The sequence below is a fragment of the Aptenodytes forsteri genome, unplaced genomic scaffold (genome assembly GCF_000699145.1).
Source record: "Aptenodytes forsteri isolate BGI_AS27 unplaced genomic scaffold, ASM69914v1 Scaffold132, whole genome shotgun sequence".
In the NCBI taxonomy this organism is placed as follows: domain Eukaryota; kingdom Metazoa; phylum Chordata; class Aves; order Sphenisciformes; family Spheniscidae; genus Aptenodytes; species Aptenodytes forsteri.
Genome location: NW_008795520.1, coordinates 4,762,560 through 4,789,908, shown reverse-complemented (window position 1 = coordinate 4,789,908; position 27,349 = coordinate 4,762,560). Strand labels below are relative to the sequence as shown.

The window sequence follows — 27,349 nt, the reverse complement described above, 5'->3', positions numbered from 1 at the left end:
TTTTGACTGAACAGCATTAAAGGAAATCCGATATTCTCATGCATACATACATGGACAAATGAGGTTACGACTGTGCATGCTGGATGGCTACAATCACAATTTTGTCTTACAAACCTCTGTTTCATGGCAGTCATGGCGTCTCCTTCATCTGCACTGCCAGGTTTGAGCTTTTTATGGCCTTGTAAAACAGTATCTTTTCTTCCTTGCAACCATTGAAATATGTTTTGGGTTTTTTTTTTCTTTTGTTCCAGGAGCTATACAAGTACACCGTTTCTTCTGCTCCAAAATGATGAATGTTCTTTTGCTTTTGTTTGGTTTCCTAAAATCTCCAGGTTGATCTCCATATGATCGCTAACCAAATCACTCCTTAGAACACTTTTTAATTGCAGCCATCTCTGCTTCCATTTTGCTTTTGCTTCCTGACATTCCTTCCACCTATGCACAGTCTACTCTTCACATCTACTTGACCATCCAAATTACTCAACTTCACAATGAGGGTTTCACACATCTCTTCCAGAGAAGTTCTGGTATTGTCATGGAGTCTTTGTAGAATATCTGTTGGGACACCAAGAAAGCCATAGGGTGATTAAGGTGAGAGAGACTCCAAACTTATTCAGTTTCTGAAGAGCCACTGGCACCATAATTGCCAGTGTCTGGGAAATCCTGAATCTCCCTCATAGGCATGCTTTTCTTTGCAGACAGCATTCAAGGATTGTGCCACTAGTTCTTGGGGGAAAAAAAATAATCTGGCAAAATTTGGTTCATTACAATTTTGAAAAGTCTTGTTGGTAATGGGAAATCACACGCTCATCTTGTTCTTGGAGCAGTGGTAGCTCTGCTCCCGATGCCAAGTTTTTTTAGCTTTTGTATGATAATAACTGTTAAGCTGAAATTAGCTAGGAGTTTTGATTTAGTGCAGCAGAGAGTATAATTTAAAAGCATTTAAATTACTGGTTGGTGCTTTCTGCTGTTAGCTGTGGAATTCTGTTCAGGAATTTTTCATCTGAGTCTTTGGGGACCTTTATTTGTGATTTCTTTGGGAAGTGGATTTTGCCATATGATGCGTAGTGGAGATGAAAGTGAGCTTTCAAAGCTCATTCATTTATGTTACATTTTTAACTCTGGTGGTTTTAACTTCACTAGCAAAGTAGCCCACTGAAAGTTTATAATAAATTGAAAATCTTGGCCTTCTAGAACAAAACTGTCTGCTCCATGCCATGTATACCTGAATAGTTGTATCTTCTGTGATTTGATTTAGTTAATACACCAACAGAGGGAATTTTTAGCATTTGTCTCGTGGTGTATGCACATATATATATATATATGTATTTATATATTTGTGTGTGTGTATATATATGTGTGGCAACATATTTTTCTGAAGTAATTTCATTAAATCAGTGTGGTTACACTATAGTTGAATTTAGCTTATTGTTGAATTCTCTGTGGCAACATTAATTTCTGAAGTAATTTCATTAAATCAGTGTGGTTACACTATAGTTGAATTTAGCTTATTGTTCTGAATTCTCTTTTGCCAGCTAATTAGATAATAATACTGCAGTTTTACTTCTACAAAAAAGCATTTGAATAATTAAAATGCTATTTGATCCTTTTGCAGAGAAGGTAGCTTGGCTTATTTGAGTATTTTTTACCAAAAATTTCATGGAAAGATTTAGATTATTAATACAGACTTTTTGTTTGTGAGGTTAACTTAAATATTGGTGTGAATCAGACTTGGAGCAGCACTTATCTTTTCTTACCCAGTCTTTAATACATCCAAACATATCTGTTCCACATCTCAGGTTAAATTATTAGTGGTCTGTGGCTATTGTGAATTTAGTAGGAAGCCCTAATCTGTTCTGTATTGCACAGAGTGTGGGATTAGAATGATGTGAGGGCCAATAATATTGTTTTGTAAAGCTATTTAAGATTAAAAGATATTTTTCCCCCATTAACTTTTGTAATGTAGTCTGCCTCTTTAAGCTGGTTGGAGATAATTTTCAGAACACTGAGCAGCCCATAGCGGCCATTGACTGAGACTAGCAAGATTTGTGTATTCTTAGTGCTTCTGAAAATTGGTCCAAATATCTAAAAATGTATTCAAAACTAGGTTACTTTTGAAAACAGTGAACACCTGCTTGTATATTTATATAATAATTAAATGCAAGTTTGACATATTTAAAAGAATTTTAGCATAATTGGCAAGGAGTGACAAGGTCATAAATTAGTACAGGTTGCTTGATTTGCTAAATAATCTCACATAAGGGTTTTTTTGCCTAAAATCTGGTTTTGGTTGCATTCGCTTCAAGGTGTTGAGATAGAGATTACTTATTAGAATAAAGCGAGGATCTTTTGGGGAAGCAAGTTTCAAGAAGCGATTGTAAAACTTGTAGGCTGAAAAATGGAATTTAGGGAACTTTCTCTATATTGAGAAGGATGTTTGAACTGGAAAAACGATATTTAAACAAAGGGACTGCATGAAGGAATCATATAAAGATGAGTTTGAACAACTTCTGCTCATACAGATTTTGATGGATTATTTTTTTCTTTTAGTCAAGTCATTTTTGCACCTTACAGTCACTGGATTTTGTGTGTATTGCTATATCCTATTTTGCTGATATTACTCGGCCGTAGTGCAGTTTCACATATTTGGAGCCTGCTGTTTCCCAGTCTCTAATGCATCCACAATATTTATCAATATATGTGGTTTGGAACTGAAAAGCTTATGAAGTATCTCATATTAACTCTACAATTTTTTAAACCTTTCAAGAGATGACACGAATAAGGAAGAAGATGAAGATGAAGAAGAAGCAGAGGAGGAGGAAGAGGAGGAGGAGGAGGAAGAAGACAACAATAACAATGAGGAAGAAGAGTTTGAATGCTATCCACCAGGCATGAAAGTCCAAGTGCGGTATGGAAGAGGGAAAAATCAAAAAATGTATGAAGCTAGTATTAAAGATTCTGACATCGAAGGTGGAGAAGTCCTTTACTTGGTGCACTACTGTGGATGGAATGTGAGGTAACTTGAGTTTTAGTTAGTGATTACTTCTTGAATTACTTCTAAAATACACTTGTGTATTTTAAAAACTAAATGAATAGAGAACTGGAGTCCTAAACTTTCAGTATTGGTGTTCTGTGAAGGTCATTGTACAGTATGAAACTATTAGATTTTTAACACTTTATAAATGCAGTACTTCAGTTACTTAGAAAATCATCTTAAAATTACTTGTTCAAAGAAGGCTTCCTTCATTCCCCGTCTTATTTTTAGATCTCTCCATACAACAAGTGGCAGCTCACTCTTTCACAAATTCCTCCTCTGGCTCTCTTAAGCCAATTTTATCTCATACAATATTTGAATAGTGCACTTAGCTGAGTCTGTATACACACTCTTCTCAGCGAAGCAGAGAGTACACTAGCAGTATGGTATTTAGCAAGAGAAGTACAAGACTTTTAGTGACAAATTAGTGTGCAGCAAATAATTGCATTTCATTCAGAGCTGATTTCCACCCCTCCCCACCCCTCCTTCCCCCATGGCTGCCTCAAGCTTCCAAACAAGACTCTTCTTAGCCTAGTGGCTTCTTACGCTTTTCTTAGCGTGTGCAGGAGTATATGCTTTTTATTGTCTTTAATATAGCATTAATAGAAATAAGTTGAAGTATTAATATATTTTTGCCATTTCAGACCACTTTTTTTTCCATTTAAAACTTGAAGCAATTTTGAAAACAGTAGAGAAAACTAAAGCTTCTGAGTGGCTTTTAAGCCAATTACCAAGTCTCCTGCTTTTTTTCCTCAGTTTCAACGTATCTGCTCATTGTCCTCAGCTATCATCTTTTAAACTTTATTACTGTGTTTATAGATCTTTAAAAAAAAAAAAAACAAAAAACAAGTCTGAGGCAAATCTGCCGTACTTTTTTATTTATTCATTTTTCCTCTTCTGAAAAATCTGAGGCTCTTGTGACTTTCTTCTGTCATCTGGACTTTGATTACCATCCTGCCTCTGACCGAGAGGGCAGGACAAATCTCACTTATTCAGTGCTAGCAAGATCTGCTAGCAAAGGTCACAATTACAGAAGCATGATACTTCTCTCTCTCCCTTGAATACACCTCTCTGCATCTAGGCCTGGTGATTTCCAGGACTACCTAAGGCACTGCTGAGGAGGAACGTCTTGATATTGCCAGTTTTGATACTGATCTTTTGTAGAATTTTGGTCTACATTTATATTGATCTACAGGAATATGATCTTTCACATAAACTGTCTTCAGGCAACATTTGTAAGCATAGTGGGCTATGAAGTCAAGATACTAGGGGAGATGCAGCCTGCTCAAGGTGGGATTTGGAATGTGACTAGTGTTTTGGTCATTATTGGGGAGGATTTGCCTTAGGAGCGTAAGTTGCTGAAATTTGCATCCTGCTTGCTGAGGATTACTGTGTACCATTCAAAGAGGTTTCTTGCTTTTAAACTCTTGTTTCGGAATTCATGTGTAAACATAGAAGTTATTTTCCTTTTTGAGTAAATATTATGCTATTATACATGCTATGAGGTGAGGTGATCAGAGTTTTATTTGAGCAGTACCACTTTAAATACGAAGAAATGAGAAGTCAAAAATGAGCCTTCACCTTGGAGATCCCAGCACCCTGGTTCTTAAGGGAGAAATCAAGATTCAGTTTTTTGAATTCTGCATTTTAAACAAATACGTGGATTGAGATCAGAGGCATTATTTCTGTGATTAGGATATATTTGATGATAAAAGCATTTTTAATAAACTTGCACTCATTCGAGAGGTGAGGGGAGTTGTTTGGTCTTTCTGGCAGCAGGACTTGCATTTATATTCTTACCTGGGGTTTCAAAAGAGCCCTCTGAAAGGAGCTAGGAGAGAAGGATTTTTCACTGAAAAAGATATCAGTGACTGAGATTTAGCTATGGGACTGTGTGTGGATGCTGCTAAATGTGGCTAATTTATTTAATTCAAGTAAAATTACTTAAATTTTTGGATTTGACAGTAAGAGTCGGTAAGCCTGAGCTTAAGGCAGCATCTAAATGCTTTGATATTTTAGTATAGTGAAGACAAGTCTTGTATGATGTAATAACTTGATTTGGCTTTTAGTCAGCCACAACCTTGAAAACTAACTGCTTTACTTGGATAGGTGGCAATTCCCTCCTCTCCTTATTCATTGTAGCTACATTCCTTACTTCTAGTGTTTAGCAGGGACAAGTAGTGTAACATTAGGTCATGGAATGTACTGAACTAGGATTTTCTAATAATCCAGGATTTTTTTAACTCTGTCATTCTCCTACCCCTTAAAGTCAACTTTCCTGTTTCCCCTTTTGGTCAGTATGCCGTTTAATGGCCTGTTCTTTAAACCCTCAGGTTTGAGCGGGAATCCTAAGTAACTGCTAATGTTTCATATCACAAGGTAACTTCAGTATTGTTCTGGGGTTCAGAATAATAGTGTGTGCGCAGTGCACATGCTTTGGGGTACTGGGAATGGAATTTGGTAAACTTGGTATTCAGCTTTGTTAGTTTTTTGGTTTTTTAAATGCTCTGGAACCAGTGACACTAACCACAGTGGAACTTTTTTTTTAAATAGTAAATAGATAATACAGAAATGGAATATAGCTTAACAGCATTGTACAGTTGCACTACTTTATGCTAAAGGATCTTGTTGTTAGCTCCTGAGATTCGGGTGATACGTGTTTCTGATAAAGGTAAAGAATTGTAGTGTTCAGTGGAGCCTGACTTGTAGTGAAAGGGAATGGTAAAAATCTCTACCCTGTTAGAGAAAACTGTTTACATTATCACATGTTAACCAGAAAAAGCTTATGAGAGAAACTGTATTTCTTCTAACAGGCCAGTCATGTTCTGAATTACGTATGCTTTATATGGAACTAAAACTTCCCTGGGGCCTACAGTGCCAGTTCCTTCTGTCATAATTCTAATTTTCAGCTGCCAGTGCAAAGAAAAGATCCATGTGTAAGTGTTTGAGGTGAATTTCTTCTGCAGTATGTTTCTAGTAATAAAAGACAGAGGGTGCATATTCAAAAATAGTTTAGGTTGTTTTAACTCTGTGTGTCGTATGGTACAATATCACAAGACATGTTAGTCTTGAATGTTTCAAGTGTTTAAAACTAAGACATTATTTTCAACATGTCTTTCTTTTTTTCAGAAATCTGAATGTGAAAGTGCCAATTTCTGTCTCGGTTTGTTGAAGCGTTAACAATATACAAATTTTGTACTTAACAGTCAACCACTGAAATTAAAGGAGTGCGTGTAGCCAAATTTCAGGTTCTTGAGAGTAGTGTATGTCATGGGGGGGGAGAATTATTAAAAAAATAAATAAAATTAAAAAATCAGAGTCCTCATCTAATATTCCAGTATTTGGTTATAAGAGTAAATCTCCACTTTTCTTTGATCACAGCCAAAGAAAACATTTGATTCTTCCTTGTTAGCAGTTAACAGACAGCGTACAGGAACTTTTTCAGTGAATTTGCCGAGGCTTGCTAGTTCCTTGAGGTCACTTGCCTACCTGAGAAAGTGGTACCTTTGCTAGTATAAATCTAGAGGCTGGAAAAGTACGCTTTCTTCCTTGTTTCCCCTCTAGTACTTCTGTGGGGGATTGACTGTGCAATCTCTGAGAATATGCTGTGGTTTATTTTAGCTTGCAATCAGTACATAGGGATGTAATAGAATCAGTACGTACTCTTATGCAAAGCTGCAATTATTTTTTCTGCTATATAGCTATTAATTTCATTCTTCCTTTTTTCCTTCCTTCCCATTCAAACCCACCTTTCTGGCAGGCATTCATTTTAACCAGTAAGGCAGAAAAACTGCTCTGCTTACTGGCTCATCTTTGTCTTCATTTTAGTAAGGCAAAGGGGATGTTTCTTCTGAAGGTTTCTTCTGAAGGTATTCCAGGTTTTCATATGAAACCTTATTTAAAAAATAAGTAAATAATAATTTTTTATTAAATCCCTCCTCTTGGTTCTCAAACAAGTCTGTGCAAACTCTTTTAGGAACACCTCCCCATCTTACCTCCTTCCTCTCCACACTGAGCTGCTCCTTTTAGGGAGTTGAGAAGCAAGCGTGGAAGACGGCACTGCAGTAAAATGACCCAGGTCTTCTGGAAGCACATACTTCTTGTAATGAGAGCTGAAGAACTTCTTTCATAATTTTTTGGTTTTCTTTTGTTTTGTGAACAGGCTGTCTAAAGCAAGATTAGTGATGAAGTAAGTTTTCCTATTTTAATAAGGTGCAGTTCTACAAAGAAAGGCTCTAGTCTGAGTCACACACACCATTCAGATGCAGCTTGGCATCTGGCGTGCTGTGGAGCTTCCAGGGTGCTTCTCTGTCATGCAGTAGAGGAGACTGTAATTTAGGGTCAGGTTGTCAGCTGTGGCTTGGGATGCACCCCTTTTGCAGGATCTGTTTCAGCCTAGGGTCCAATTGTCACAGGTTTAGGCAAACTGTATGCATCTGATGTGAGTAATGAAAGGAGCTGTGCCATGCAGAGGTGTGAAGTGTGGGCATCTGATTTCCTGGAGAAGACTCAAAATTTCTGTGACACTGGGCCTCCTTGCAGGGTCTGACGGCTGTTCCAGGTACAGTCTGGAGTAGAGCAGGATATGCTCCAGTGAGGAACTGTGGCTGTCACACATAGGTTTTCAATTTGTGCTCCTTGAGATGAGGAGCTGTGACCACTGCTTCTAATATGTACTGTTTAAGACCCTGTGGTATCTACAGATATACTCTTAAGATTCTGCACTTCTCTCCTTCGCTCTTCAGTATGCCCCCTAGTCTATCAGCTGTTGCCCCAACAGGCACTACAATTACCTTGAACCACAGACAGTATGTGCAGTGCACAGACTTTGCATAGGGGGAAGATTGTTTTACTGGGAATGCATAGAATGAGTGACTACAAATTCTGTATTATAACAACATGGTTGAGGCAGAAAGGATGCTGTCAGAATAATTGCTTTTCACCACGTATTTGTCCAGTCCTAGTACTGTTTTCCTGCGTGCATTTAGACCTAATGAAATACTCTTACATTTACGTGGGTTGCAAAGTCCATTTGGCAGTCTACTTAGCAGTATTCCTTCTGGAAAGCACGTATTTGACTTGAAAGATTACTTCAAATAGTGTTTCTCACAGAATATGGGATTGTTCCATACGGGAAAGTACTCTGCAGAGTTGTATTTCAGTTTTGGAGAGAAATCTGAGCCTGTTCACCCACATGGCACCTGGTAATAGTACAATTATAGCTGTATCTGCAGCAGTATAGGTAATCTTGGTATATTGTAGTCTGCATAGTCCGCTGCTAGATTTTGTGATTTTTATTGTCACGTGAAGGGGAAGGCCCCCCCCAAGAAACTGTTTTGGAAAACTGTTTTTCAGAGACTACTGCTACTTCATTTTTCACCATATTATTATGTGAAATCTAAGTTAATAAAATACAGTATTTAGCTTCTGGAATCCCTTGCATAGATCTTAACTTAGAGTATACAGGAAGGCAAGTTGAAAACTTGCGTATTTTTCTCTAATCCTTTTTAATTTATATGTCAATATTGTAGATATAATTGGCAGTAGTTGCACAGAAGCTGAATTGGGACTGTATCAGCAGTTGTTGTATATATCAAAATGGTTGTTAAGTAAGCCCAGCTGGAAAGCCAGCATGGTCATGAGTGCATTGTGCTCGGCTCCATCTTGTACTAGTTCTCTGGGTGTGTTGTGGCATTTTTTGGTTTGTTTGTTGGTTGGTTGGTTTTTTTGTTGTTGTTTTTTTTAAGTTGTTTTTTTCCCCTCTGTTTTGGTGTTTACCTAGGGGGATCAGAATTTGTGTGGCTGTACATTGGGGCAAAAGTTAATACACAGTAATTTTTAACTGACCTATTTCTTATTCAGATGGTTCTTGAATTCACAGTTGAAGTAGGACAGCAGATTATGCTTACTGGGAGAAAAAAAAAAAGTTGTTTCAATTGATTCTTGAGGTTTTTCAGAAACACACAATGAAACTGGCAAGTACAGTACTATAGTTACAGTATATTCTTACTAAGAATGTACTTCTCTGGTCTTGGATTTGTATTTAACAGATCCAGCCTTAGATAATAAGACACCTGTTGTTAATATGTTGGTGCTATTTAGTATGGTTTTGTCTAGTATCATTCTGATATAAAAGGAAACCTTTAACTGAAAATAAATTGAAAAGTGTTAGTGTAAGTTAGTGACTCTAACACTTAGGAGTTACTAACTTTTGTCACTCCAAATACCACTTTGCAGACACTCAGGCTCGAAAGAATTTATTTTTGTTAACTGGTCACATTTTACATAGTTTAAGAATTTATTTTATTGTTAAGGTGTTACAGTATATATAGGAAGTATAACTCCTGGAGATCCATACAGAATTATTCTTCTGGTAGTTTGTTTTACCTGTATACATGGATTTCCTGCTGTTCAGTGCAGGCTGGAAAAATACCAGCTTTCACTCTTACCCATCAGTGTAAGAAAACTTCGTCCTCTATGTCCCAGCATATGAAGAATTGAACTGTAGCTGAAACTCCACATACTGAAAAGTACACAAATGACTTCTTTATTCAAATCCCAATTCAGTTTTTATATGGCTAATAATTTTCTTTTTCCTCCATTATTTTCTCTTATGATGTCATGATTATCTGCTTAAAACCATAAATGTGTACAATTTTTTTTTGCTTTTAGGTATGATGAATGGATAAAGGCAGACAAGATAGTGAGACCAGCTGATAAAAATGTACCAAAAATTAAGCATCGAAAGAAAATAAAGGTACTTTATCTCCCTTTTTTCTCCCTTGTTCTTCCCAACTTTCGTTTAATATATTCTTAAGTACTCCCCCCCATCCCCCCCAGCCTTTTGATTGGCCTACAAATGCTTGACAGTAAAAGCGACTTCCTAGCCCTTTAAAAACTAGAACTTTTTTTATCAGGGTTTTGTTTTTTCACTTTGGGGTGGGGAGGGGAAGCTTCACTTTTCCTTCTTCCCATTTCTTTTTTTTTTTTGTGAAATTTATGTATGCACTTAGAGAAGACAAATGAGAAGGATCCATTTTATCATCAGTGGTGGGAGCCAACTCGGGGGGATGAAATTTGGGAGCTCCCTCTGCTGATTCTGGAGAGCAAACTTATGACTAGTCCATGTGTATGTGACACTTTATTTCATGGCATTTTTTCAGAGTTCATTCTTTTAAAACTGATGTTTAGGCTTAGGTTATGATACACCCCTTGGGCAGTGGGATGCAAGGAAGCTTCTCCTTCTGCCGCAGATGTCAGCACTCCTCCTGCCCCTGGCCCCCAGCACCGTGGCGCCTCTGGAACCTGAGTTTTGTTCTAGAGCTCCCTGCCCGTTGTGACAGAGCGGGGTGTCATAGCCCTGCCCTGCCGCTGCTGAGCCTGGCATCCTGGAGTGCCACTGCTCCTAGAGCGCTGGCTGCATTTGCTTTCTCATTTGTCTTAGTGTTGATGAAGTTCCTTTCTTCAGTATAAATGTCTTAGTATGGGCCGTAGAAAGGTATTTGTAATCTTTTAAACAAAGAGGAAAGCTCTACTTTACGGGTTGAATGTTTAAGATAGCTGTAAGCATTGCTTAATTGTAATCTATGTTAAGATGTATGCTCCAATGAGAAGAATTTTTAATCTTTTCTTTCATATAGAATAAAACTGACAAAGAGAAGGAAGAGAAGTATTCTCCTAAAAACTGTAAATTGCGACGTTTGTCAAAACCACCCTTTCACACCAGCACATCACCAGAGACTGGGTCCAAACTTGACAGCACTGAAGCCAAAAATACTGAACAAGCTCCAGTTAAATCAATAGAAATTACTTCTATCATTAATGGGCTACAAGGTATTGTACTTAAACTTTTTCTAATTCTGTAAATGGCCTTTAAACAGTAGTAAATGGCAACTGATGCAACTGTACACTTGAGTCTGTCTGGCTAATTATAACATCATCTTCAGAAATAACCCTTGGACAAAAGCAATATTCACAGTTTCTGAGAACAGGTATTGTGGATTCAGTGTATGTTAACAGTCTTAAGAATTACATGCTTTGTTTTGCCATCCTTTTTTTGTTTGATACACAGCAAAGCATTTTTGCTTCCTGTATTATTTCTAAATTTTTAATTTTTGATTTATGTAACTTTTAGGACCCATGACTTTTTTTTTTGGCCTTGAAAAACAGAATTAATAAAGCTAGGTTTCCTATCAGCACGTCTGTTGTTCCTAACATTGTTTTCCCCTTCCCCACACCTTTACAGCAGCATTATAATAACTAGTTCCTTCTCTTCGTCCTTAGTTTAGTGTGTGCCTCCAGAAAAAGAAATCACATACGGTATAGGTAGTTTGGGTAACCACCAATTTTTGTAAAAGTTGTATGAATTCAATAATCTTTCAGACTTATTTGAACTTGGATGACATCGGCCACTGGGTTCCAAATTTGTAGGTAGAATAACAGTCAATGTAATCTATTAAGCTTCGTTTCCTTAGGAAATGAGAAACAAAAAAGCAATTAACGGTGATGATAATGACACTATTATTAGTGCTATGATTAATCTGTAATTAACTTCTGATTACAAAAGCACAATTTGACATACACCCTCTAATAATTTTGGAAAGCTAAATGTTTTCCATATTACGTAATTAATTTCCAGAAATGCTTTTAATTGTATGCAATTTGTTTATCATTTAAGTCCATGTAGATTCATGCTGGGGATTAACTTTTTTCCTGTTACTTGTGGGTTTTTGTTTTTAAGTATGAAAGGCTCTAATGTTTTACTATTTCCTCTAATTTACTATTTTCCTCTAATTTTAGACCTGCTTGCTCAAAACTTCACAGGTTTTTTTTCCCTAAACTGGAATGATTAATGCAATTGCATTCAACTTCTCTTTGAAGGGCACAGCAAAGTAAATAGCTTGAGGAAAACTTGATGGACATGGTGTGTTAATGTGTTCTTGGCTTTTATTTCAAATGGCAAAGTTTGATACCTCTTATATGATAATAGTAGTATAGTTTTGATCCTCTAAGGTATGAGAAAGGCAAGTGTTAGGAGTCCATTTTAAGTGATAGAATTCTTGGAACTTTAGGCCAAAATGTCTACCATAAACGTTTAATTAGAAAAAGGCAAACAACACTGAAAGGGTTGCTTAAAACTTGCTTTCGGGTTGAGTGTTAGAGTAGAATTTAAGATCCTGCCTATCTTAAAACAAATAAACCAAGAAAAACACCTGACACAACATTTCTCAAGGTATTTTGTCCTGTACACCTCTTCTCTCTGTTAGTGTGCTCTTCTCTAAGTGCATTGTATTTCAGTAAACCTTTTTTAAAAAAGTTAATTCAACTTTGATGATTTCGGTGAATCTTGTTGACAGTTTTGCTTTTCTTTGTCATTAGTTACATTATCATCTTTAAAGAGGTGGTGAGTTTTAGTGAGGAATTGAGAATGAGGTGGGAAGTAGGATGAGAAGAGTTAAACTAGCCATGCCAACAAAAATGGATGAGTTACAAATCAAGGAGTTACCCATATATTTGAGCCAATTCTCATTGTTTCTCCTTGTATCCATATCTTTTCCCATTGAATGGGCTTGTTGTTTCCTTCTCCATTATATCTTTGTTCTTCTTTTCTCAGTTTCTTTATTCCCAACCCTGAATTTTCTTACTGTTGTCCTGCATTCTTACTGTTCATATATTTCTCCAAGTGCCTTTCATTACTGCTCTCACTTCCTTTTTCCAGGCTGGTCATCAGGTTGGTTTGTTAGAGATTATCCAGTGTCTTTGTTGTTCTTCTGTCCTTTTAGACTGTGGATTCTCCAGGGAAAATACTGTCTCTGTTCTGGGCTTTGGAAAAAGGGCAGATAATGGTAGTACTTGTAACCCATAAGAAATATTTAGAGTTTTTGTTAAGCACATCTTTCAATTTCTGTTTTGGTTAATTATGCAGAAATTTGTATTTTATGGATCGATGCAGTCTATGATTTCTCCACCTCTTCAGAAATTCCTGGAATTGTATGGTATAATACAGAATTTTCCTACTTGCTAATCTAGCCATTATACCTTCTAATAGAACAGGAAATAAATTTTTGAAGTCTTCAGGAGGTACCATTTAAAATATATACTACTAGAGATCCCTGTAGCCTGTGTTCATATCTGTACAGTTTTCTTTAGTTGTTTTTTTAAGAATTCTTTGTAACCAGAATCAAGACAAACTTTTCTTGTTTTGTTTTTCTTTTAATTTATTTTTAATTAGCTTCTGAAAGTTCTGATGATAGTGAGCAGGAAGATGACCAAAGTGCTCCGAATGTACATGCTGACGGCAAAGAGGAATCTCAACATGAAGCTGTAAGCCAAGATAAAAACGAACTCTGTCTAAAAGAAGAACAGAGTGGTTCATCCCTCCCAGAAGAAACTAAGGCTCTGACAGATGTAGTAGTGCCTAAGTCGGGATCCAAGTCTCCTGAAAGATTGCGAAAAGAGATGGAAGAGTTATCTGAAGATACTGACTCCGATGGAGAAGACGAAGCCACAAAGAAGAGAAAGGATGTAAAAAAGGAGGTAGTGGATAAAACAGCAAAAGCACAGGTAAAACGTGGTAAACGAAGATACTGCGTTGCAGAGGAATCTTTAAAGTCTGTCTCACCTAATAGAAAGGATGAGAAGTCCAAAAACAAAGACTCCCTTAGTTTAGAAAACAGCAGTAACAGCTCCTCGGATGAAGATGAGGAAGACAAATCTAAACTGAAAATCACTCCAACTAAAAAGTACAATGGACTAGAGGAGAAAAGGAAGTCTTTACGGACAAGTACTTTCTACTCAGGATTTTCTGAAGTGGGAGAGAAAAGAATAAAGCTTCTAAATAACTCTGATGAAAGACTTCAGAACACCAGAGCGAAGGATCGAAAAGACGTCTGGTCAAGTATTCAGGGACAATGGCCGAAGAAAACGCTGAAGGAGCTGTTCTCGGACTCTGACACTGAAGCTGCTGCCTCCCCTCCGCACGCTGCTCCTGAGGATGCTGCAGCAGAGGAGCAGCTTCAGACTCTTGCAGAAGAAGACATTTCTTTGCCTAGCTCTGAACTTGAAAAATCTTTGCCAGCTAGTGTGGACGTTAAACCTGTTGAGGAGAAACCAACTGAAGTGGGTGAAAAGAAAGTTGAATTTCCAAGCAGTGGCAGTAATTCAGTGCTAAATACTCCTCCTACAACTCCTGAATCGCCTTCATCTGTAACCGTGACGGAGTCTAGTAGACATCAGTCCAGCGTCACTGTCTCTGAGACGCTGCCACCAAATCAAGAAGAGATACGAAGCATTAAAAGTGAAACAGATAGCACAATAGAGGTGGACAGTGTTGCAGGGGAGCTGCAGGACCTCCAGTCTGAGGGAAATATTTCTCCAACAGGTTTTGATGCCAGCGTCAGCTCCAGTAGTAGTAATCAACCAGAGCCAGAGCATACTGAAAAAGGTAAAGGAAAGGGTAAACAGAGCTGTCTTCAACCTAACCAGCTCTCATTTTAGCATTGCTGATGTATTTTCATTCTGTTATGGTTACACTGCTGGAAAGTTAGTTGTTGGAGGAACTAGTAGCCTACTGCCTACTTCAAATGTGTGGAAATGGCATAATCATCTAGTGAATAAAATATAATCTGCCAGGAAGTTTATTGGCCTTCCATCAGGAGTTGTGATGGTTTCAATGAGGAATGAAGTATATAAGAATAAAGTTTATACCGGACCTGGCAAGAAAAGCCCAGAGCAAACTGTAATACATTGTATAAGGAATATTTATTGTAGCAAGATGAATACATTTTGAGTACCTTGCTTACAAGTAGAAGATACTGTTTCTTACATAACATTTGATTATCTGTAAGCTGTTTATTTGGGGGAGAAAGTGACAATTACTACGTGCTTAGGCAACCATTTCAAACTTGCATCTTATGAAATTAACGTTTTAAAAAACTACAAGTCAAGCTGATAACAAACATTGACCTTACTAGCTATGTTTCACTTTCAGATGTGATTTTGCAGATTGAAGTTCCTATCCTGAGAACACTAGAGAATAAGGGATAATAAACACTGTCAACGCTTGTGCACGTGATGTCAGTGTACTGCTGCCTGCTTTTTAACTGTTTGCAAGGCTGGATCAAAAAGCTTTTTTGTGAAAGTCACTGGCTCTTTTACAGTTCCATCAAAAGTACAGCTACTTTCACTCTGTTAAAGTGCCTAAAAAATTCTTAATACAAAGGAAAAAAAAAAATACATGTCTGAATATAATCCTGAGATGACAGAAGTGGTTTCTTCATCTCAACAGAATTCAGTTAATAATTAACTGAATTTTCTCAGAATGCCCTTAAGGTGTGTTACCTTCATCATTCTGTTTGAATTGTTCTTTTGAAAGAATGCAACAAAATGTGTTTCCTTAAACAAAGGAGAGAGTTTGGAAGAGCCCTCAATAAATACGCCTGTATTGCTTTGTTAATTATAGATATGTAGGTTTAGAACTTAATTTTTTTGCTTTTTTATATAAAAGGAAATTATTGTCACGTGAAAAAAGTTTTACACTATTGCACAATATTACTTTTACATGCATGAGACTTTAACTTCCTCTCTGATTTTGTCAGCATACTCCCTGTTTTAGAAAATTGGGTTTCTTAATTTAAATGGTTTTGTTACAGGAGTAATTTTTAATCTGTAAGTCAGGTGGTTGTGGAACAACGTTTGAACAACTCATAAAATTTGCTCTTTTAACAGGTGTACTAGAATTCTTTTATCTTCCTTTTCTACTTTTTCCCCTTGTATTCACAAATACCAGTAGACTTTTTTCCTTTTTTTTGTTTGCCTTCTTTTTTGTTGCCTTGTTTTTTAACATGATGTAAGATATATTTTTTTAATAATTTCAGTTAATGTAATTACTGATCACAAGTGATAGTTTCAGTTTTCTCACAGCTTCCAAGTGCAACAGGCTTTATTGAACATTTTTCAGTTCCAGTAGTTCTTGATAAGTTTTTCCAATAAATGTATTCTTATTTAATTTACAGTATTAAAAGAATAAAAATCCGTGTGGTTCAAGAGAAATCTGATGATGCATACTGGAAAGTTACTTGGAATCATCTTACACGTGCACTCTAACGAGCAAACTTTGTCTGCCTTCCATCTTCCTTCACCTCCTCTTGTCAATATAAGTAGAAAGCTGAGCCGTATTGTCAGTTGCATTGTTGTCTACAAACTTAAGCTCTGAAGTGTTTTTTTTGAGACTTTGAGAAAAACACACAGAAGTGCAAGTATCTGTTTAATTTCTGTTTCTTTCTTTTTTTTTTTTTTTTTTTTTTAATTTCAATTATAGTCTGTACAGGCCAAAAAAGACTTAAAGATGCTCAGGGAGGAGGCGGCAGCTCAAAAAAGCAGAAAAGAAGCCACAAAACATCTGCAAACAACAAAAAGAAGAGTAAAACTAGTAAGTAGAGCAGCTCAGTGTGAAATGAAATGTGTGAAAGTACTGTGTCATTTGTTTGAACGATTGTAGGAGATGAAGTCTGGAAATAAAAAATGTATTAGGACAAAATGTTCTCATTAGGGAATTCTTAATACTGTTTAAATGAAGAAACTATTCTTGCTGAATGCCGAAGTGTTTTTAAATGTCTTGTGTTATTTCTGGGCCTATTTCTAAGAGGTCCTTAATACCATGTAATTCAGGAAGACTAAGAAGAGTGAGTATTTCACACCTGGTAGAATTGGGACAGGAATCTCTGTGGCATGATAGCTGCAAGTTTTAGAGGGGACCTGGATGAAATTATACTTTGTATTTTCTGCAAGATGAGTTTTTAGAGGTTAATATCTCTCCAGTAGCAAATCTGAGAATAATTCCAGAAAAATACAGGCTCTATTTTCTTCCTATGTCATCTGTTACATCTTCAGTAAATAATAGAGCTTTTGCAGCTTTTTTGTAGTTGTAGAAGCTAATTGGAATAGAAACCACAGTACCGGGGAAGAGAAGCTTAATAAAAGCAGAGGTGTGTTAGAGAGACATATGCACACGTGTTCAGGAGACAGCAAGATCAGTTACTGCCTCATCTCACTGTTAAAAAATACCAGGGAACAGTCAGCTGGAGAGTGAAGCCAGGAGGACAGCTGTAAAAAATGCAGTTAAAGCAAGGATAGAAAGCATATGCTATGCCTTTTTTTTTTTTTTCCTCTCTCTTTCTTCCCCCTGCCCCCTTTTCTTTCTTTTAACAGCTTTTACTAAAAGTCTGTACTTTCTGGTCTGCTATTTGCTTTCACCCCACCCATCCTTCATGTTCATTGATCTCCTCTTCTTATCCTTTCTCATTCCATTTCACTAATCTCCTCCTTCCATAATCCTTATTCCTTCCCTTACCCCAGGAATTAAAGTAACAAAACAAACTGAATTTGCAGAACTAATACACCATTTTTAGCCTTGCTATTGTTCCCTTTGATTTGGTGAATTTATCCATTTTTCTCAACCTATGTCTTCGTCGGGATGCAAGCACTTCAAAGCTAGAATTGTTTCTTGTACTGCGTACAGTCCTTGGTATGTATGCACTCTCACTGCTGTATGTAATAAGGGCAATAAATAGATAAAATGTGGAGTCAGTTGTGAGCAAAAAATGCTTTTTGCAAAATTCAAGTATACCAGTTAAAGCTGCTTTTGTAGCAGCTTCAACTCTTGCCTTTGCATTAAGCCAGCAGAGAACGGCAGCTCTGCACCCAGCCGAGTTCTTTCATACCATGTGTATGGTGTTTGGTTTCTCTAGCGTAGATCACCAGATCATAAAGACCAGAACCAAGAGAGACTTTCAGGGTTCTTTTTGTCAACACCTAGGGCAGGTACAGCTGAGGCATAAGTTTCTCCTGATAAATATTAATTGAACATGTTTTTAAAACCAAGTCTAATGATGGAGATTCTGCAGCTTCCCTGGGCATTTCATTCCAGTGCTTCACTAGATTTCTGTTGAATTACAATCTCTTGGCCCTGCTTCCACCCCAGTTTTATTTTTGTAATGCTAAACAAGCTTTATCCTTTCAGTCATTGCTCATAAATCATGTGTTTTAGATTATTTCGTTACTCTCCTTTGGGTGGTTTGATTAGAAAACTGTGTTCAGTTCAGCCTGTTGCTTTATAGTTAAAGTTATTTCAGTGTGGGGTGAAGTTCTTCTGTTTTGGGTCAGCTGAAGATGTTTTTCTGCAATTAAAGAATTTGATCATCATGTCTGAGGATTTTTGTAGATGATGTCACACAAATTCAGATTATTGCTAGTCATTTTAGCACAGAAAACCTAAAATAAATAAAGGTGACATAAGGCTAAGAAAAGGTCAATTGTTTACTCTCGTTTTTGCTACACGTGTCCTAGGAGTACAGTGAAAAGCTTGTCTGTAACTAGTACCTCTCAGACAGGATAGAGTTTTGTATATACCAAATGCTGTAATAGAAATTAATATTAAAAAAGATAAACAGGAGATAGGACATAACAATTAGTCTTGCTAACTGTTTTAGAAAAAGTGTAGCCCCATAAGCAGAAATATATGGATAATTTTTGCACCTACATTGGCACATGGACTGCCGCTTTCCCTTATTTTCTAATGTAGGCAATTTATTTACGGATATGATTCTAAAGCAACAAGTGTGATGCTGTCTTGAACCGTTCAGAGAGTAGAGTGCACCTTCCCTATATGGACCTTGAGCAGTTGGATGGTATTCAAGAATCTCCTTACAAGAAGTGTGTCCCTACCACCCCCCTTATGTTCTTGCACACACGCTTTCAGCTATATACCTACCAGTATTCAGGATGGATTGTGGAGTCACAGTCTGGTACTTTTATCCACCCTCTAGCTCTGTTTGGTTCCCATAGGTCCACATAACAGCTATGAATCTACGTGCACAGGAACAAACTGGACAGTGCTTCCAGTGCACGGTTTCCCTTTCACAGCATGCCAGAATGAGAGGGGCCCTGTTATATACTTGTTTTGTGGTCCTGTCTTTAGGCACTAGTGACGCAGAGAGCTGTGTGCCAAGCTTCTATACCAGGATGGATTGTATCATTTTAGAGTAAAAGGATTCTGGTCAAATCAACTCCTGTTGTATGAAAATCAGCACAGGGGTAGCTGCTGATAAGCTTTGGTTTGGGCAGGAAGGTTGCTTTGTTTTGTAACACTGTATCTTCCTGTTTCTTCAGCAAACAGCAGTGACAGTGAAGAACTATCTGCTGGTGAAAGTGTGTCCAAGTCTCAGTCAGCAAAATCAGTTTCTACTGGCATGAAATCTCACCAAACCAAATCACCCGCAAGAACACAATCTCCAGGAAAATGTGGGAAAAATGGAGAGAAGGAGTCTGATCTCAAAGAACAGAATAATCGTTTGCCCAAAGTTTACAAATGGAGTTTCCAAATGTGTAAGTATTTTCTTCAAAACATGCCTAGTGTGGTCTTGCAGTATTAGTATAAAAAGACTTTGAATTTTGAGTAATTTGGTTTTTTCCCCTAAAATTATTCCATCCTCAGTTTGCTTAATTTTGTGATAAATCCTGATTTAAAAAAAAAAAAAAATTTTTTTTTTTTTGTTTTGCAATTGCAGTGCAGGAAACTGCCTATATCGCACTCTTCCAATACTGTTTTTACATACGGCTCCTGCACTGACTTGCTGTTCTTGCCATCCTGTGCAGACCTGTCATTCTGGCATGAATGTTACCCACTATATGTGCTTCTTGTGTTGATATTTTTCTTCCTGGTTTACTCCTCATTCTCTGGTTATTGTTCAGACACTTACATGATTGATTTGTAACTTCTTCCCCTTCCATTTTGCATTAGTGAACCAGGACATGTTTACTATTTCTAGTAATGAGAACTGTGAGTGTGTTTGCATCAGTGAGCTACGCGTACATGTATAGCTAGGGGTGAGCAGTGTTGAAAGGATCATGCATTTGCCTATCTGAAAAACAGTTCAGTAGCTCATTAATGCCTCAATATTAATGCAGCTTCTTAGTTGCCTCTGTGTGTGTATATGCTATTGCAGCATTATTTGCAGTGGGGAGAAAAGAGAAATAAGAGAAAATATTAGGTGATTGAAGCCTTCTTCCTCAGTATAACAATAAGCAAACAATTGAAAATGATTATTTAAAAACAAAAACTTGCTATTTTTAGCCCTTTCTCTTACAGCATCTGGGTATTTAATTGTCTAGTCAGCAATAAATTGTTGTCCTTAGTACTGACCATGGATGTATAGCATTGCATGAGTTGCTTTCTCTTTGCTTTTAAAGGTCAAATTGAAACTGTGTGGTGTGACTGATTTAAATTACTTTTTAATGTAATCCATAGTATCTCATTCAATATTCACAGATGACCTTAGTGTATGTCAAGTTTCTGAAGTTCTCAGAGCATTGTGCTCCGCGCTTTTCTGCGCTCTGTCCCAGGCTGTGTGAAGGCTGCTGTTCCTCATGTAAAGTGGGAACAGGAAAGAGCTGGCGCAGCACGCTGTGCAGACACATCTGCTGAATCTTTTTTTTTTTTTTTTTTGCCAGCAGTGTTCTTTTATGCCCAGAGAATTCTCCACTTAGCCAGCTGTTTCTGCGGTGAGAGAATCTAACCCTGCATTTTTTTTTTCTCTTCAGCCCTGAATCTCAGTGTTGCTCTACTTTAAAAGTATTTTTCTCCTAGTACTTCTTCACAGTCAAGTTACATTCCCCTGCTCTTCAGGACTGTGTAATGTAATAGGTCTTTGTTGTCACTTACCAGCCTGCTGAGATTCATTGGGCAGACTTCCTGTGCAACACATTTAAAGAGCTTTTGCTCCTTCCTTCCTTTCTACCTTGGCTATATTGCACGTGCTAAATTTGCTTGGAAGAAGTTGGACTTTGCTATTTAACACATTCCCTGCTGTTGCAGAGGTCTAAAACACTTGCAATGTCTCTGAGCTTTCCTCATCTTCCCACAGCTTAATACAGTTGTGGCTTTTGGTCCTTTGATGCTACCTTCATTACAGGTTCATGAAGCGCATTCTGCGCCGCATGGTAGTTGTAATGATTCTTCAGTGTCTTCGAATGGAGTGTCTCCAGTGTGGCTTACCTGTGGGGACTGAAGGGGACCGAACGGAGACAGTTCCTCCTGCCTGTGCCCCCCACAGCTGTGTGCCATGCTGTGGAGAGCTCCCAGCTGGAAGCAGCCAGAGGGGCAGCTCCTGTGCTGGCCATGTCCATCGACATCCCCGTGTGGGATGCCAGCGAGGAGTTCCTGTATAGTTATACCTTATGGCCCATGTGCCATGGACTCGATTAGAACCACCCCACAGCTATTCAGATTCCTGTTGTAACCTGCTTGTTTTGTAACAACCGAGACAAGTCGGGCAAGACTGACCTTCCTGGTGTATTAGGCCAAACTAAGCTCTAGCAAGGACTCAAAACAATAGGCTTAAAGCTAGTTTTGGCTCCTATATTTTCACCAGTTGTCTTAATTTAATGGGTTTTTTTTTTCTTTTCCTTCCTATGGGGAGGGGAATGCATGCATTTTCTTCCTCTCCCACTTCCTTAAAAAAAAAGATGTATCTATGGTGGTATCTTCTAAAAAATAATAAAAAATGAACAAAGTTTGTGATAATAAACAGCAGCTGCTGTTGCTGTGTTTGTTGGCTTTGTGTCTGCTACCTCAAAGCACATCACTAAGATTTGAGTACTTCCCACTTCACTGAAATTCAGAAGTTTTTGGAAGTGCTGCAGTACAATGATTAACAGAGATTGTTTAATTTGCAGCTGACTTGGAAAATTTGACTAGCGCCGAGCGCATAACAGTTCTCCAAGAAAAATTGCAGGAAATCAGGAAACATTACCTGTCCTTGAAATCTGAGGTGGCTTCCATTGACCGAAGAAGAAAGCGCTTAAAGAAAAAAGAGCGGGAAAGTAAGTGCTGGGAACTAAATTCTAATTTTAGAGGGCTAAATTGCATGTCATGTTATTAAGGTGTTTTTTTAAAAACACTGTATACAGTTATTTTACAATCTTTAGAAGGTACGGTTCAGATATCCAGTGACTAGGTAAGGGGAAAAACATTAAAAAGGCATGCAATCTATTTAATTCTGTTTAGGCAGAACTTCTTTAAACAGGAAAAAAATACACAGAAAAATAAACTTTTCTAAGCAGTGAACAAGGTATCTAAGGTTATTAATAACATAAATTTTCTTCAAGTTACACAGTAATTTACTATAGTATTGCGTGTGTGTCTGGTTAGTGCTTTCCACTTAGGATGAGTGATTTATTTTATGAGTTTAAGGGAGACCATCAATTAAATCTCTCATTTCCCTGAAGCTGCTTTACGTATTGTGGTAGGGAATGTTCTAGTGTGCCTGCTTCTAGCAGCATTAAAAGGATTATTTTCTCCATGTCTTGCTTATGTGCACATTTTAAGAGCTCACCGAGTATAAGAAGACAGACTGAAATGCCGTGTGTAGTAAGATTTTTATGGCTGCAACCGTCACAGGGGAACTGCAGTTGCTGCTTGGTTGCCGGAGCAGGGTGTACGTGCGGATTCAGTGCTGGGACAAGGCCCTACCTGTGCTGATTCCCATGGGAAAGAAAGGGAACAGTGGACTGTGCTTGCGGGTCAGGAACGAGCTCTGGCGTCCTCTGGCTGGGCCCTTGATCTGGGTGGTCAATGAACTAGGGCTGCAAGGGGCAATGCCATGCTTGCTGTCTTGCACGCGGCCGAAGCTGTCTCTCAGAGTATTTCCCACAAAAACTAGGGAATGGAGGCTTTTTTCTTTTTAATTACTAGGCATTAGTTGCTGGTGTCGGTATATACCAATGCTTGTTGTTGAATGGGAAAACATTTTTATTGCTTAATTTGTGAATTTTCGTAACTTGTGTTTTCCTCTTCCTGTGCAGGTGCTGCTACTACATCATCTTCCTCCTCATCACCTTCCTCTAGTTCCATTACGGCTGCAGTTATGTTAACTTTAGCAGAACCATCTATGTCAAGTTCATCACAGAATGGAATGTCAGTTGAGTGCAGGTGACAGCAGGACTTGCCAAAGCACTTTGCACTTAATGGCTGCTGAGGGCCACTCTTTTTTTTTTTTCTTTTTTTTTTTTATACTGCACAGTGGCACAAAATTCAGACAAGCACTATTTTGTATTTAAAGTTGTTTCTTGACAAGCTAACTTTGCACTTAAGTGCACTTTTATGAAGAAAAAGTACAACAAACTGCTTTTCCTCAAGCAATAATTGTTTCCAACTTGTCTGGGAATTGTAAGTCTAGTGACTCGAAGGCCTTCCACTGTGGCAAATGGAGGCTGTTCACTGCCTGTAGAGACAGTACAATAAGCATATAGTTGTTGGGTTGATCTAAATAAATGTGGTAAGGCTTACTGTATTCCCTGGTATTTTGTTAAAGCTGGAACATTTGATATTTTTCCATTTATTTATGACAAATATTGAACCTATTTTCATTTGTACAAGCTAATTGTTTTTTAACTGCTAAGTCACCTTATAGTGGCTTTAATTGTATACGTCAAGCACATGTATTCAATTCAAAACCTGCAGTTAGTAGGATGTTTGACATCAGTCCTGATAACCAAATACGAGGATTCCTTTAAAAAACAAAAAAAGACTGACTAATGTTTACAGGTTTGAATTAGGCTTAAATAGGTTACTCTGGGTTTTAAGAACCCATTAATTGGAATGAAACTACTGTACTTTGCCATTTTTCTATAAAACAGTATTTTTTTTTTAATTTTGATAAAATACATTATGAAAAAGGAAGAAAATGGCTAACAAACTGTATTAAATCTTAATGTATAAAGATTGTATTTAGCCAGTTTAAAGTGTATATTTATTCATAATGGATTATAACAGTTATATTTTTGTGTTTTCTTGTAAATGTTTCTTTTCCCTTAAAGCAACAAATATTTCATTTGTAATGCTTATTTTATTACGAGCTTCAAGGAGAGGACTTCAAGACGGAGTAAGGTGTGAGGTTATAATTTGTGGTTGCTGATATGAACACTGCCACAAAAGGGTAGTTGTTTTTAAAATAAATAGCTAGCTGAGTGGTAGACATTTAATTTTTTAAATGCCTTGTACAAATTCCAAAACCAACTTCAAACTGTTTTCACTTGTATTGATTTTATGTTGTATGGATCCCAAGCTCTCTCCTGTTAATTATATACCTTTGTAAGACATTTGTATATTGCGGAAGTGTTCATTCGAGCTATTTAATACCTGGCACTGTTAATACACAGTACTTTATTGTACAGATTGTTTTACTGTTTTAATTGTAGTTCTGTGTACTTCTTTTGCCTGGGGAAATAGGGGCTGGCATGTTTTTCTTTGTTTTCTGGCAATACAACATGTAAGAATTCAAAGCATTTTGTTTGTAGATGCTAGAGTGTCAGAATCCTTTACATTTGACTTTTCTAAGAAAAGCATTTTCAGTCTTCGTAGTGTGTGCTTAAGGTTAACTGATTTTATTGAAAATGGTTTCAAAGTATTCAGAATTGTACAGGACTGTAAAAATTTGTTGACAAACATTGAAGGAAAAGCTTATAGAAAAAAGCTATAAAATATATATTAGGTTCTGCAGAAAATGGAGAATTATGTAATATATTGTACAAATGTAAGCAAAGGCCTCTGAAATAAAATGCCATAGTTTGTGAATCCCTGATTTTGTTTCTAACGGTTTAATTAAGCAACCGTAGTGTGTTCATTAAAATGACATCAAGCTGCAGAATCAGTTTAGCAAATGATCTTTGATATGGTGTAATAGGCATATAAAGATAAGCTAGAGCAGGTACATTGGCCTAATTTTCCTCTTGGCGATTAATTCAAATTCATCCTCTTTTTCAGCAGAATGGAAGAGCTTGGCCCATTGACACTGTTAAGGCAGCACCAGCTGAAATAAAGATGAATTTTGATTCATGTTAATTCAGGTAGTTTGAAAATGTAAAAGGAAGCTCCCGAAGATATTTGCTGACTTCTAATATCGACTGCCTCAAGTTCAGATTCAGTGGAAGTGAAACTGGAATGAAACTTTCAGTGTTATCTGCTTACATCATGTCTGGCTGTAGTTCATTTGACCAAAATACTGTTACACCTGCAAAATGATAGATTACTGGTGAGACTGATGAGTGGCAAACGGTGATAAACTTTGGAAACATTGACTGTGTTAATAATTACCAGTGATCTGAGACTGACAGGAGTAATTTTAGTAATTTCAGTGGGGCTACTCGGGGGATATTTACATATGTGTAAGTTTAGCAGAATCAGTCGTAATAGTTCAGTTCTGCCTTTCAGTCCCAGTCAGCGCAACTGGTACTGATTTAACTGCGAGCTACATCTGGGCCAGCAAGAGCAAATTCAGCTCACCACTCACTACTAGTTCTTGATCAGCTCTCAGTTTTAGTGCCAGCATTTTTGCTTTGATGTGACAATTGTTGACTCTCACGTTCTATGAGAGGATTTGTTTGTTTACTTGTTTAAAACGGGGATCATTAGTCACCTCCCCACTCCCAAACTGAGTTTTTGCATAAATAGGATTTTTGCTGTTCTTCAGTACAGAAATTATTTAATATTTGTTGTACTTCCCATGCAGTTTAGTGACTAGTCAAAAATTTGTTCTGGATGTTTTATATTGCACCTCTTCTGTGAAGTGTGTCTGTAAATGGTACTCTCCAGGTTCATGTTACTTGTGTCCCAGCGGTTACAAAGGAAGGTACCTTTGGCAAACTCCTAGCCAGGCAATTTTATCCCGTGTTCCAGTGAGTCAAATCTGACCTTCTTGTCAGGTTACATACTGTAATGCACCTTTAAACGTGGGTCTGCTCCCTGCTCAGCATGCACACTGTGCTTGCAGCTGAGGAAGTTTCCCACCAGCAGGGATTGCTGGGCTGTGCCCGTACTCTCGAGTGCCAGCTTGGACCATGACCTGAAAGGCAAAGTGAGGCAAACTACCCCTCCCTTTATACTTTACACCTTGGCTGAGCAACAGAATCGGTTTCGTGTGTCTCACGTTCGATCGTGTTGAGAATAGCTGAGAGTGTAGACCATCTGCATATGCTGAGAGAAAGCACGCCTCGCTTGAAGGCGCGCTGCGTTGCTCCCGACTCCCTTTATTTACAGTCTCCACCGAGGCTTGTACGTATTTGTTACTGTGTAGCTTCCACCATGCCGTGAAATTTTCCTGTTGTCACAGGGCTCAAACTCACTCTGGCAGAGTTCCTGGAGGCTGTACGCCTTTTGTTGAGCTTCAGCAATTACGAGACTCTGAAATCAGCCAGCTGAACTCTTGTCCGATGTAAATCTGATGTGTTTTGATGGTTCGGCCTGTTCTGCCCCACCTGTGTCACCTACAAAACTGCTGTATTGTGTGAAGGTAGATCGGAAAAGCCAATACAAGTAGTGCAGCAGCCACCTGCCAGTTTTTAAGAATTTGTGTATTCTCTTGGGCTGACCCCATCAATGAGGGTTCCTACCTTTCCCGGCATCCAGGCGGCCAGACAGGGGATGCCTGGTGCGTGTGTCAAGACTAACGCTTTACCTTTATTCCGTAGCTGGATTACTTGTGCCTTCAGTTGGACATTGGTCCCAACAAAACGGCTAACGCTGGCAGTTCAAAAAGTGCATAAAATGTTACTACAGAAGAGCTGTTCGTATTTGCTTCAGCCTTTAAGTGCCTGGTAATTTTCTATGCCTTTCCAATTATTACCACATCATCTAGCATTTAAAATTACATTCTGGACAGGCAGGTCTAAAAGGAGATCCCAGCTAGGTGCCTAATTTCAGAGAGTTAGTAACAGATCAAACTTCCTTATGCATTAGCTGCACTGTGGCCTGCGTTGGAAAATGATCTGTTTGAGAATTAACCTAACAAAGAAGGGTCTTTCCAGTTGGATCGCTTATCCTGTCCTATATCCGTGTAGCTGCAGCAGCAAGATGATCCAGAGCACTTACCTCTGTTGGCCACAGAGCAAAGCTGGGGGGAAGAGGTACGACTGGTTCCTCCTTTTCCTGCCCCCCAGGCTGCAGTCCTCGAATGCCCCGAGAAGTGCTGGGTTTCAGGGATTTTCCATCAGAAAAAAACCTTATATGCTTTAAAAGCCTGCTGCGGATCCCAGGTACGGATGAAACAATCCCGAAGGAGACTGCCCAGGTGATGCTTTGGGGTGATCTCTCTGGTGGCCGAATAACGTCTTAAGACTGTTTAAGCAGTAACTGCTTACCTGCCCATGGCTCTGTGCTCTTCCTGTAACCCCGTTTTGTTTGTAGCGCATACCAAGTCTTATTTCGGACCAACAAGTCATGGAAACCATTCAGTTTTGAGCTCTTTACACACACACACACAC

At 38.0% G+C, this 27,349-nt stretch overlaps 2 protein-coding genes across 2 annotated transcripts in view; both read left to right on the top strand.

The window, feature by feature from the left end:
• ARID4B (AT-rich interaction domain 4B) overlaps positions 1-24,672 on the top strand; it is a 93,869-nt gene extending 69,197 nt beyond the window's left edge. The window contains exons 16-23 of the mRNA XM_019472716.1: positions 2,768-3,016; positions 9,707-9,791; positions 10,675-10,867; positions 13,266-14,477; positions 16,353-16,463; positions 19,202-19,417; positions 21,767-21,913; positions 22,895-24,672. Of these exons, the coding sequence (XP_019328261.1) occupies positions 2,768-3,016; positions 9,707-9,791; positions 10,675-10,867; positions 13,266-14,477; positions 16,353-16,463; positions 19,202-19,417; positions 21,767-21,913; positions 22,895-23,025 (2,344 nt within the window). The 3' untranslated portion in view covers positions 23,026-24,672. The remainder of the gene's footprint in view (positions 1-2,767; positions 3,017-9,706; positions 9,792-10,674; positions 10,868-13,265; positions 14,478-16,352; positions 16,464-19,201; positions 19,418-21,766; positions 21,914-22,894) is intronic.
• Positions 24,673-26,171: 1,499 nt separating this feature from the next.
• The window catches only part of RBM34 (RNA binding motif protein 34), a 10,179-nt gene continuing 9,001 nt past the window's right edge, over positions 26,172-27,349 (top strand). Inside the window, exon 1 of the mRNA XM_009281830.1 lies at positions 26,172-26,176. Within this exon, the coding sequence (XP_009280105.1) occupies positions 26,172-26,176 (5 nt within the window). The remainder of the gene's footprint in view (positions 26,177-27,349) is intronic.